Source organism: Botryllus schlosseri, chromosome 8, assembly GCF_051294905.1.
Source record: "Botryllus schlosseri isolate E-star chromosome 8, Bs_hap1, whole genome shotgun sequence".
Classification (NCBI taxonomy): Eukaryota; Metazoa; Chordata; class Ascidiacea; order Stolidobranchia; family Styelidae; genus Botryllus; species Botryllus schlosseri.
Genome location: NC_137243.1, coordinates 12,566,495 through 12,579,687, shown reverse-complemented (window position 1 = coordinate 12,579,687; position 13,193 = coordinate 12,566,495). Strand labels below are relative to the sequence as shown.

The 13,193-nt window shown below is 41.1% G+C and overlaps 3 protein-coding genes across 3 annotated transcripts in view; 2 read left to right on the top strand and 1 right to left on the bottom strand.

The window, feature by feature from the left end:
* LOC145444712 (inactive hydroxysteroid dehydrogenase-like protein 1) overlaps positions 1 to 13,193 on the bottom strand; it is a 186,542-nt gene that overhangs the window by 166,778 nt on the left and 6,571 nt on the right. The window lies entirely within an intron of this gene.
* Positions 4 to 11,983, top strand: LOC145444710 (alpha-L-fucosidase-like). Its single transcript, XM_080322719.1, has 8 exons — positions 4 to 798; positions 872 to 971; positions 1,182 to 1,401; positions 2,075 to 2,325; positions 2,387 to 2,531; positions 4,292 to 4,492; positions 6,403 to 6,593; positions 11,165 to 11,983. Exons 2-8 carry the CDS (start codon positions 874 to 876, stop codon positions 11,403 to 11,405), a joined length of 1,347 nt encoding a protein of 448 aa, XP_080178845.1. The 5' UTR covers positions 4 to 798; positions 872 to 873; the 3' UTR covers positions 11,406 to 11,983.
* LOC145444706 (gamma-tubulin complex component 2-like) overlaps positions 11,931 to 13,193 on the top strand; it is a 16,884-nt gene continuing 15,621 nt past the window's right edge. The window contains exons 1-2 of the mRNA XM_080322714.1: positions 11,931 to 12,068; positions 12,129 to 12,201. Coding sequence (XP_080178840.1) covers positions 12,013 to 12,068; positions 12,129 to 12,201 — 129 coding nt within the window. The 5' untranslated portion in view covers positions 11,931 to 12,012. The remainder of the gene's footprint in view (positions 12,069 to 12,128; positions 12,202 to 13,193) is intronic.

The window sequence follows — 13,193 nt, the reverse complement described above, 5'->3', positions numbered from 1 at the left end:
CCCATTCGTTTTATTAATATTTCGTCAATTCAAACTGCCGATACTTTGCTTTATAATGAAAAAGAGTCAAAATAACTTGGTCCAGCCACTAATCAAGTCATACATTGACCTTCATGTTATAAGTTCTAGAAATACTCATGTTAAAACGATGCATACTCAGTGGTAGCACAATTTATAAGACCGTAACTCTTATCTCAATTTCAATCAATACTCGTCTCCGACGTTTGTGCTGAGCCCTATTGAGCTTTGAAAGTGTTATCCGTATTTTCGTTGCACTCCTACAATTTATTATATTATTTGCAGTATTTTTTAGAAGTACCATGCTTGCCTGCTCGTGTCTCTATCAATATTATGGCAATATATCATATTTTTATTAGCATTGCCAGTTACTCTTGCCATCTATTTGCTACCAATGAAATTTCCCAAGAAGCACTCGATATGTTTGGATAAGAACGGGTCATGAATATGTTGTCCTGGTATAATCATTTTGGATTCTATTTTGTACTCAATTGTTGTATCAGACAATCTCTCTCTCTCTCTGTAAATTGCAATATATATTGTATATTCTGTAATGCATTCCTTGATGACAAAATTGCCGTGAATTTACTCTCGATGCATTTACCTTGTTCATAACTCTGTGCAATCTTGCTTGGTACATGTGAACCGTACGTTGTAGACTGACGCTATGCTATTTTTGGTGACAGTATTATAACTGTATGTATTCTTTTTGGGCAGGGCCATAGTGTAAACTACTATTTTATGGTCTTCTCAAGCACTGTCACGTCTTCGTAACTGAAGGTAAACCGCGTTATTTCAATTTCTGTACGTGAACAATTTAACATCCATTGTCATGCATGTTTTATCTGCATAGATATGAAGATATTTTGGTTGATATCATTGTTGGTTGGTACTTCTTATGGACGGTATGAGCCCAATTGGGAGTCACTCGATGCAAGGCCCCTTCCCACATGGTATGTATTTACTCAGAGGCAGTCGTGTGTTACCACTGCATATAAATATTTGCTTCTTTTGGTGCTATTTTCACCTATTTAAACCCATTCATATTCAGTACAGTTATACCCAACACTTCTGTTCTGATTTCACAGTTAGTCACATATCGACTGTCATAATAGTGAACCATTCAAAATCTTATAGATTTTATGGTTTTACTGTATATACAGGTACGACGAAGCCAAGCTAGGGATATTCATCCACTGGGGCGTGTTCTCGGTACCCAGTTACGGCAACGAATGGTTTTGGTGGAATTGGGAAGGGTTGAACATCACCGACTACGGCGAGTTTATGAAGAAGAACTACCCGCCCGGGTTTCAATACTCGGATTTCGCGCCACAGTTTACCGCGGAATTTTTCGATCCCGCCAAGTGGGCCGAGCTGTTCAAGGTGATACAATTTGTGCCACTACGGTGTTTCAGCAATGGTTGAGATTTAGGTTCGCATACGTGTAAGTTCGGTCTAAAATGACATTTGTATGCCTCGGCCCAGATTGATTCCATGATTTGCGTAATGGTATTGATATGTGTACTACGTTGCCCTTCCTTATTCACCCAGCGAAAATGTGGGAGCGGACACATTGTTATTAATTATCACTACTAAATTCCAGATATTTCGGGATTGCCACTGGCTACATGTGTGACATCTCTCATCTTTCAGTAATTTTAATAAGATTCTCATTTTTGCAGTCAATAATTTGATCTATTTGATAATATGCATGATGGGCTGTCTATAAAAGGTGCTATTCCAAAGTGTTCTGAACAGCTTCAATTTCTTATCCTATCAAATCGGCCAAAACGGTAGCCAGATCCAAAGCTGAGCTCAAAACTTTTCTCTTATTGATAGTAATGCTTTGATGAATGCAAAATATCCAAATCGAAGAAAAAAAATTCCGAATATTCTGAATTTGTACTTCTTCACGTCACTCGTATCGAGAGCGGTGTGTGTTTTCGCTTCATTGATTCATTTGAATCATTTATTTAAGTTAGCAAGCACCATTTTATATCTCTCTGAAATGCTGTCTTCATTTAATGTAGTATCATAAATTTTGCTTCCGATTCAGATATCTGGTGCGAAATACGTGGTGCTGACCAGTAAGCATCACGAAGGGTACACAAACTGGCCGTCCGCGTCTTCCTGGAACTGGAACTCTCTAGACGTGGGTCCCAAACGCGATCTCGTCGGAGAACTGGCCGACGCGATTCGAAATAAGACCGACATCCGTTTCGGCATTTATCATTCGCTTTTCGAATGGTTCAACCCGCTCTTCGTAAGAGACAGAGACAATATTTTTCATACCAACGACTTTGTGACGTGAGTCGATCAGTCTCGTGCAGTTTCGCGCTGATTACTTTTGACTCGTCGTTTTTCTCAGGCAGAAGACCATGCCTGAATTGTACGACTTAGTGCACCGGTACAGGCCCGAGGTGATTTGGTCTGACGGACAGTGGGAAGCCAGTTACAAATACTGGCAAAGCACGGAGTTTCTCGCTTGGTTATACAATGATAGTCCGGTCAAGGTACTGTTTTTTCAATAAATTTCATTTTTGAATAGGTCTGTTACTAATGCATATCATTGATTTAATTTGTCGGTGGGAGTTCATTTTCCAATATAAAATCATCCCGACAGTGCTGTTTGATTTATTGCATTTGTCCAGAACTCAAATGTACGGGTATCAAACAGTTTTGTATGATATTTCGCATTCCTGTCACATATATGCTTTCGAATCGGTATTAGCAAATTATATATTTGCTCATGTTAACAGCATCTAGATTCTAGATTGTACAATTCTATTCTTAAGTTACCATTACTCAGGGTTACCATACGTCAGGGGCGGGCAACTTCTCCATCTGGCGGGCCGGACTGGGCAACATGAACATAAGGCGGGCCGAATTCCTGATTTTTTTTGTGTGATTTTAGGGGAACTCCTCCCGTGGGAAAGAGCCACATATCCGTCCATCATACACGGCACTATCCTTTGTACATACAATTCAGAGACGCACACATTCCTGCAATTGCGAAATATATCTGGATTGGGCGCCCGATCGGTGATATGAATGTGATAAAAAAATCAGAGTGAATTGAGCTTATCGCAGATTATTCACCTCGAGCGGGTTCATTTTTATTAATTACGTTGTTGAAAACTCCTGCAACCCAACGGCCTCAGGCTATTATAGTGTAGGCTATCTATGATACTGTATTCTCGTAATCAAGACACGTACGTGGAGACACTAAATCGCGCGAAGATGCGAATTTTTTTTAGTTTGAATCCATCTACTCGAAAATATTCCACTATTTACAGATATTACTAATATTTTCGAAAAAAAGTGGGAATGGCATGGCCCCATTCGCCCCTGGCCCTGTCAATGCGATGAACATCAGTTGTATTGGAACGTCGCTTTGCCTTGCTAATGTTCATGATCGAAAATGTTTGCGCCTAATTGCCTGTAGACGGCGACGCGGGCCACACCATCACGTAAGACCGTAAACTGTCGGCGGGCCACACAAAATCCCGCGGGCCATATGTTGCCCGCCCCTGCCATACGTGCTGTTTTTTGAATTTTTTGAAAGTGTCTTCGGAGGACGCCCAAATGTCCTCTTTTTTGAGATTCTGTCCTCTTTTTTGCGAATTTTGGTTACATACAGGGTAAAATTCGACTGAGATACAGTAAATCAGCACTGAAGTAACGCTCCAGCGGCTATTTCGGGAGCTGAGCGCAAAGTTGACCTTTTTTTTTTAGGCAACCAACCGCAAAGCCAGGAAAAATTTACTATTTTTCCCGGATTTTACTCCAGTATTGTGAGTCCGAAAAAGTGCCCTCTTTTCAGACTTCCAAAATATGGTAACCCTATCATTACTTGGCATAATCTATTTAGTATCGAAGCGTTTAGATTGCATAGTACATTATCGTACAATGATTTGAAGCTCAAAATTACCAAGTAACGCAAGCAGAATATAGGCTCCTTCTACAGACACATCATCAAATGTTATTGACTTGCATGTAAGACCCATCCCATTTATTTGTATATATTGTTACAATAGTAGTTTGTTCACCGCCCTGTATATTTATATATAATAAGCATGATGCACATTGTTATCGGTAGTAGAATTGGAAAGGGAATGAGTGATATATTTATGCTGCACACTGCACACGATTAGGAAAAAATTGAAAAAAATTACACAAATCAGTTCTTCAATATTAAATATGTGCTGGGTGGAAAGATGATTCCTCTTAGATGTGTTATTAGAGCTAAAAAAATGGTGTGTATCTCTCGCAGGACACCATCGTCACCAACGATCGGTGGGGCATGCTGACGCCTTGCCAGCACGGAGGATACTACACGTGCAGCGATCGGTACAATCCGGGGGTCTTGCAGGCGAGGAAATGGGAGAACGCGATGACCATCGACAAAGTCTCGTGGGGTTATCGGAGGAATGCGAAATTCGAGGACTTCCTCACCATCGACGAGCTGCTGCAAGTGCGTTGTGTGATTTTTTGTCGATTTGGTATTTTTCGAAGATTGGTCTTTGAGATTGCTGAATTTGGTTTGAAAAGAACTGAGAGGTCTCGTTAGGATGGAGGTTATGAACAGATATGGTCAGTAACGAAGTAATTCAACTCTTGTGGGGTACTCAAGTACTTTTACCCAACTTTCACTTTTACTTGATAGTTTTTTATAGCATAACTTTGTCATGTTTACACTTAAAATTTAGTTCAAGTAGAACAGTGGTTCCCAAACGGTGGGGAATTCCCCACTGGTGGGGAATTCAATGGTTTTTGGTGGGGAATAGACGCATTTGTTCAAAATTATTTAGAGGACAGTCTACATATTCACGGAGACACATGCGCAATTACCGTTACCAGTTAAATGCTCTGGAATGTATGTATCGAAAATTATTTTGCGTGTTGTTCACAAAACCTCATTTGTAACTCTGGATGGCCAATCATGGCGTCACAAACGCATCCAGCACGACTAGTTTGACGTGAGATAACGCTTTCACGAAATTTCGATCGTTACTGGTATCAGTTCACAATACGTTTAATGATGCAGTTATAGGCGATTGTCTTGCGTACTGGTGTGGTTGTGTGTCTTGTATACCAGCAAATAGCTGCTCTGTGATGACAAAGTGCTGGGTAGTGGGGAACAGGACCGTAATTGCCTCACCACAACCCGCCGCGATTTAATATTGCCGAATATCTGATTATTGGGAACCCTTCCCCCATGAAAATACGTAGAATTTATAGAAATGGAGACTTCGGCGTCGGCCATTACTGCGCTACGACGCACCAAGGCATATGAAGTTATAGGCCATGTAACATGCAACTCCGAGAAGTGTGCCAGAACGATCAGTAGCGAGAAGACCTTGGCCGAGAAGGAATGCCCTCCTGGTGAACCAAAACTTCGATGTATATACAATATACATTATACATAGATGTTTAATTGGCTAAATGACTGGGGCCGAATGTTCCTGTTCTGGCGATCTGAACCCCACAGGACAAATGCCATCCCGCAGGGAAAAATCATTTGCCAGCAGTAAAGCAATACCAATTTGAAATCGTGTGTGCCTTTTAGTTTTGGCGATTTCCATATCTTTCGATATAGCACATAGAAGGTCACGAAATAGCATAATGTAACGAAGTCAATATACCAACGGGACCGCCCGAAGATCTTCAATTCATATTTAGGGGTCCTACCTTTTCCAACACACCTCACTCAGCTCTACCGGCAAATCTGATTACGTGAGCAGAGAGGGGAAAATTGATAGCAAAATATATGCAATTCCCGATCGTATTGGCCGATGCAAACACAAATTATATAAATTTTTCGCGCTTCGCGCGTTTAGTCGAAATAAGGCGACGCACTAAACAGTAGACCCAATGTAACTGATAAGTTGCAGAAAAAAGCTTACAGGCTCAGCGGGGCTGAGGGGGTTCTCGGGGCCCAAGACCAACGTTTTTTTGGCTGGGCTGACAAAAGTGCTGTTACGGTCCTGGTGGGGAATGAAGGGTCGGAATAAATCTGAAGTGGGGAATGAAGACAAAAAGGTTGGGAACCACTGAAGTAGAATGTATGGGATATGGTTGCATCAATTGTATGGTAAAATTGCCATAAAAATAATGAGAAATAGCGTCAAATCAGAATAAAGAATCAGACATTACACCTATCGCACTGTTCTTGGTCATCTGCATTCGCAGCGAAGATGCATCATGCAGTTTTGAAAGTATCCACTTCCTATTTTATGCTAAAAGTATGCGATTACTCGACCGAACCCACTTTTTGAAACTATTCACAGTGTTGCTTCTGCTGCTACTTGAGTAGTAATACTGGCCTTGTGGCTTTCTGAATAGAGTATTTCGTACCATAAAGTTTTAATGAATAATTTTCAGACTTTTGTATCGACGATAAGTTGTGGCGGCAATATGCTCATGAACATCGGACCCACTAAGGAGGGAACGATTGTGCCGATTTTCGAAGAGAGGCTGACCCAAGTGGGACAGTGGCTCGGCGTCGTCGGCGAAGCGGTTTACTCGTCCGTGCCTTGGAAACATCAGAACGACTCGGTCACTGCTGGAGTGTGGTGAGCAATGGTGTAGAGGGCTAATGTTGCCGAGTGTATACCGTATACTTTTATGTCTTGACTGACAGAAAAAAGCGGGTTTAGAGCTTTAAAAAAATAATTGCCATATGTGATTGATACATTGTGTCATACATCAGTGGTTCTCAACCGCCGGTCCGCGGACCGGCACCGGTCCGCGGCGACATTCTTGCCGGTCCGCGAGACATATTTCAATTTTATATCCTGATCTCAAGATGCAAGGTGATGAAACAATAACTTCATAGTAGTAACTTATTTAGCAAATGCCTTTCAACCGACTCACATCAGTAGCCAACATCTCGAATACGGGGAATCAATTTCGATACGTTTGTAGTATATCCTGTGTAACGTAGTGATGAAAATACAACTGCAAAACAGCGAGGTGAGGTAATTATCAATTCCGTCTTGGGAGTCAGTATGACAACACAATTGCCACAGAAGCGATAGTTCCGGCGGCGCGTCAGATGTCATATTACTACACAGCACATAGCAATCACAACAAATCTTTAATATCGAGTTCTTGGTCGCTTCGCATAGCGTTTCGCATTTCCATCATTACTTGCGTTCGATCAATGTCTTGGTGCTAATCTCTCACCTGAGCAGCAGTATGGAAAAGAAATAAATTGCTTATTTCTAATTCGCGCAAGTCACCAGCTAGTTTAGGCGTTTACATGCCTAGCGGAATTCAGGGTAACTGCATACCCAAAACCTTGTCTGGGTATGCGCGGTATACGTAGCCTACCTGCGTCCGGCGTCAATGATCACAACACATGCTGCTGGTACAGATATGAATTGTTGTGTACAAACAATTGTTTGACCTGTAAGTGTCGAACTTCCAAGACCAGTTGTATGTGAAGGCTAAGAAGACTTTGAGCAAAATGTAACGAAATTTGACCGTTCAATTTAGTGAATATTGACATTATTATGGAGTGTAGCAAACAGAAATGTATTGAGCATTTCTTTCGAGCGAAGGCCAGCAATCAAATTGAAGTTAAAGGGTCTACCAGCACAGAGGAAGGATGTACTTCAAATTTACCACCTAGCGTGAAGCGATCGGGCAATGCTGATACGGCTTACCCAGAAAGCAAGAAGTGAAAAGTTGACTTCACAAGGCAGTAAGATAGTAAAGTACTTGGAGCTCGGATTTGCTATTGCTCCAAGCAGTGAAAAAGCACCACTTCCCATGTGCTTGGTTTGTAACAAAATACTTTCAAACGACGCCATGAAACCTTCAAAGCTTACTCGACATTTTCACTCACTGCATGCTGACCTCGTTGGGAAGCCTGTTTCTTATTTTAAAAGGCTGCTGTACAAAGTTTAAAATGAAAGAATTGATTTACAAAAGATGACAGCTACTGATAAACATCTTCTCAGATCATCTTATATAATTGCCCTCCTAATTAGCAAAGCGAAAAAGCCTTTTACTATTGGAGAAGATTTAATAAAACCATGCCTGTTAGCAGCTGCGAAAGAGGTTTTGGGTCCGGAACTAGCTAACAAACTTAAAGCCATACCACTATCAAATGATTCAATTCAAAGGAGAATATTGGATATGGCAGTTGATGTGGAACAACAAGTTATTGAGCAAGTAAACAATTCGAAATATTTTGCTATACAACTTGACGAATCTACGGATTTGAGTAATTGTGCAATACTTGCTTGCTTTGTTCGATATGAACATGAAGGTAGTATCATTGACGAATTTCTTTGTTCCCCGAAACTACCTGGACGAACGACCAGTTCAGAATTATTTCGATCTCTCGATACTTATGTCCAAGAACAAGGTTTGTATTGGGAAAGATGCGTCAGTGCTTGTACTGGCGGTGCTGCTAACATGACGGGATGCTATTCGGTGTAACTGCGAAAATTAAAAAAGTGGCAAACACGGATCTGCTCGTTACACATTGCATTCTTCACAGGGAAAATTTATGTGCCAAAAAAATGTCTACTGAATTGACCGAAGTTCTGAACGTAGCAGAGAGAATTATAAATTATATACGTGGCCGAGCATTGCATTCAAGGCTTTTTGAGGCTTTGTGTGATAGCCTGGGAGCGCAACATCAACATCTTTTACTTCATGCAGAAGTAAGGTGGCTCTCGAGAGGACGTGTTCTCACTCGACTATTTGAGTTGAGGGAGGAAGTCAAGCAGTTTCTGTTGGAGGGAAATTCTCCACTAAAAGAACTCCTATCAGATGAGATGTGGATCGCAAAGCTTGCGTATTTAGCAGACATATTCAGCCGCATGAATGACCTGAATAAGTCGTTGCAAGGAAATCACACCAACATATTTACGCTGCGTAACAAAACCGATGCCTCCCTCAAACGCAAACTGATGTTTTAGAAGAGCAATGTTGAGAAAGATGATATTGATATGTTTCCCTCTTTGGAAGACGCCGTTTCCAATGCTTCTGTAGACACACAGGAGTTATTTGCTATCATACGTCAACACTTAGAGCAGGTACAGGTCAGTTTTGACAAAGATTTTCCAGAAAGTGTTGACCCGCGAAAGGGAAATCACTGGATTGTTAATCCTTTTACAACCGACATTAATGAGTGTAATCTTAACAATATTGAGAAAGAATCGCTAATTGAGCTTTCCTGTGATGCAACCCTGATGTCTAAGTGTAAAGACGAGCCGTTGTCACAGTTTTGGATATCACTGAAAAATGAATATCCCGAGCTCAGTGATAAAGCTATGAAATTACTGCTGACTTTTTGCACAACATACCTATCCGAAAAAAGCTTTTCATCATTATCCCTCATCATGACCAAACAGAGAAATCGTGTGGATGTCGCTGCTGTACTTCGCCTAGCAGAAACTTCAATTGAACCACGTATAACACGAATAATATCGAAGAGACAGGAACAAATTGCTCATTAACTTGAAGTTTACATTCTCCATTTGGAAGGGATGGCTACGGCACTGCAGGCTACGGCATAAAGATAAACTCCAGAAGATGATGATTCCTCCTCATGTTGTCGTCATTGATGACTTGCATTGATTCTTTGAATTGGGCACCACATTCAATTACAACCGTATTGATGTTTGTAACTGAAATTATCATGATAATTTGAAAACACCGTGCACGTATAGTTTCAAGTTATTTCCTACGTGTAGGAAAGGTCGTCTGTACTTGTGTCGTTAGCAAAGCACCTTGTGTTACTTTCGGAGATTTATCGCCATTTCATAATCAAATTAGGCTTTGTGCTTCCTAATGTTCAGTCGGAAGTTTCGTCATATTTCAGTGATTTTACATCTCAGGCGTGGAATGCAAGGTATTGTGAGGTTTAGTATGCCGGTGCCGGTAGATGACAGAATATGCCAAAGCACTATTTCTGTGCTGTGTTGTGCTTTATGAGGGGGTGGTGGGGTGCAATCATGTCATTACCCATACAAATATATACATTTGTTTTCGATATTTGGTTAATTTTTGGTAGGAATGAAGTTGGCGACCTGCTGTGTACCACGCCTCCTCACTGATATATCCTGACTCTCTGATGCCTTCTTGAGGATCAGCGGTTAAAAAATCAGGGAGATATTGATTTTCTCTGAAAAAGTTAGGCATATCGGGTCATAGCAGACCACAAACTGCGATGTCATGATGGTGCTACCGGTTATGTAGGCCTGAGCCAGCATCATTACTCGTTTTCACGGCCCAAGGGACCTTGTTCTAGTCTTCGGAAGGTATATAAATCTGAAATAGGAGAATATATTGCCCAATTTGGGAAAAAGTGATCCTTTTCGTAATTATATTTTGGGTTGATTTCAGTTTTCGAAGACCCGCCGGTCCGCCGACTATTTTTGGAAATTTTACCGGTCCGCGAGGTGAAAAAGGTTGAGAACCACTGTCATACGTTGTATTTTTTGTGATTCAGCCGTACTTGATTCTTTTTATGCAACTGTCGTGAGGTTATGTGTGGCGATCTGTAATTTAGCAATAAGCGCGCTGTTGCCTTATCATTGCCATGCCATTCTTTTCTTTTCCGTGCTGTCGGTTGCTGTTTAATGTTGCCGAAAGCCACATACATTGGTTACCTTTACTTTAATAAAGCAATAGTCCGTTATGAAAATACAATAGTGTGGTCACGACATTATGCATATTGCGATCCATTAGCTTGAATCTGTCCTTCAACACTCTCTGCAAGAGTGAGAGCAATGCTACAAAATCAGCCAAAGTATTGTTTAAATTTATGCATCCCTCAATAATGACGGCTAATATTATGACTGATGCTGATGCGATTCGAGCCATATTTAGAGTATTCAGTTGGATGTAACCAGATCATTAAATAGTTTTATCAGGTGTTATTAGATATATATGATATGATATCGGATATTTTAATTTGTTGTGTGATGAAGTACCTCCTGAGAGTTGCACATCAACTAATTAGGCTACGTCGCTGAAATTTCTGGTGGAAGCTAGTGGTGCATTTTTAAGACACGGTCTACCCTATTCATGATCAAAGTATGTTCTATAAGAATTTATAGGCTTTTGTTCTAGAGGTCTCACTTTGCTGTGCACTAATCAGGAATATTCCGCTGCTCTTTTCCAGGTATACCGCAAAAGCGAAGAATATCTACGCCTTCTTTTTCGATTGGCCGCAATCGGGGTCACTGGTGCTCGGATCAGCCCAGCCGATTTCCAATGCCGCCAACGTTACGATGGTGGGCACTACGACGCCTCTGAAATGGAACCTGTTGAAAACGACCGGAATTTCTGTGCAATTGGACAGCCTGCCGCCGAAACAGATACCGAACGATTGGATTTGGGTTTTGAGATTGGAGGGATTTTGAATTTCAGCCCGTTCGACCGCTTTGTGATATGCAATTGATTTTGAATTCTTTCTCGGTGGACTTGCGAGTCGGTTTTTTGCTGTATTTGGAAATTGATATACCTCATTGTGAAATTTTGCAGACTTCACGCTATTGTATGCTGAACGAAACGGCATTTAATGTTCAATTCTGGGTGCAGTATTGCGATGTGATGATGTGCATGTGTTTTAAATCGCTTTTGATTATTATTAGTGTCAGCAAAGTGGTATCTTTGTCTTCAAACAGTTTTTGAATTATGCGGTACATTAATGTGATATAGCCTAATAATGAGTTTATATTTTTATTCAGTTTTGATCGTCATTAGTACCGGTACCGTCAGTTTTTGGAGCCATGTACTTTCGGTATTTCCATTTTTTCCGAGTAGTAACTGGTTTCTGGCAGTTTCGATGACTACTCAACCCGCATCTGACGATAGATTTATATTTGTTATCAGTTCCGATTGTGCATGAATCTTGTCGGCGTTTTAATATTCTATCCTGTTCTTCGTTTCCGTTGACTCTGCGAGCCTCATATGCAATGAATTATCTCCCTATTTCAGATCACTGTATAGATAAGTCGTAGGTCAGTCATGAGCGACGAATTTCGAGTCCATCACAACGTAAATCGGATTCTGCAGCTTTTGAAGTATGTGCCGGATTAGCTTGAGTTTGGTTTTGTAATAGCTGATGATGTTATGTCTTGCAGAGTTGACAAAGGTAAGGCGGAGGAGCACACGGAGAACTTACTGCAAAATAAGTCGCCTTTTACAACGACACAGGTATGTCTCAATAGATTTGGTTTATCATCCATCTAGTTCAGTGGTTCCCAACGTGGGCGATTTGTCGGTCCAGGGGGGCGAAAATGGACAAAGGGGGCGATTGCTATATTAGCGTCCATGACCGTAACTGCCACACCCAAACGCCTAATTGGGATGGGTGGGGGGGGCGAGCTCGAAGGGGGCCCACAATTTTTTTTGTGAATTGACATTAATTATAGAGTATTATTTGGAAATTTAGGCAACTTTTTCAAAACATTTTCGCACTGCGCGTCATTTCGTGGTCACATGTTTCTTGCTTGTTGGATACCCTTCCTCCAAGAAGTAATACGCATGAGGTATAGTAATGGGCATCTCGACGTCAGCCATTATCACACCATGACGCACCAAGACATATGAAGTTTCAGGACATGTAACATGCGACTCCGAGAAGTGTGCCAGAACGAGAAAACCTTGGCGGAAAAGGACTGCCCCTCTGCTGACCGACTTCGATATATATACGATATACATATATATTTAATTGTCCGTAGGCACCTAAATGGCTGGCGCCAAATGTTCCTGTCCTGCCAATCAGAACCCCACAATAAATGCCATCTCGCAAAAAAAAATTGATTGCCAGCAGTGCAGAAATACCAATTTGAAATCGTGTGCGTCTGTTAGTTTAGTACGTATAGGCGATTTGAATATCTCTTGACATAGCAGACAGGTCACGAAATGTCATTACGTAACGAATTCATTATACCCACGGGTCCACCCGAATATGTTCATTTTTGTTCAATTATTATTTACGGGCCCTACATTTTCCAAGACACTTCACTCAGCTTTACCCGTAAATCAGAATACATGAGTAGACAGAGGATAAAAATTGACAGCAATATATATTCAATTCCCGATCAATTTGACTGATTCAATCATGAATGATAGAATTTTTTCGAAGCGCGAGTTAGGCCGACCAACTACAGAGTCCAACAATTTGTGCTGAGAAGTAGCGGTAA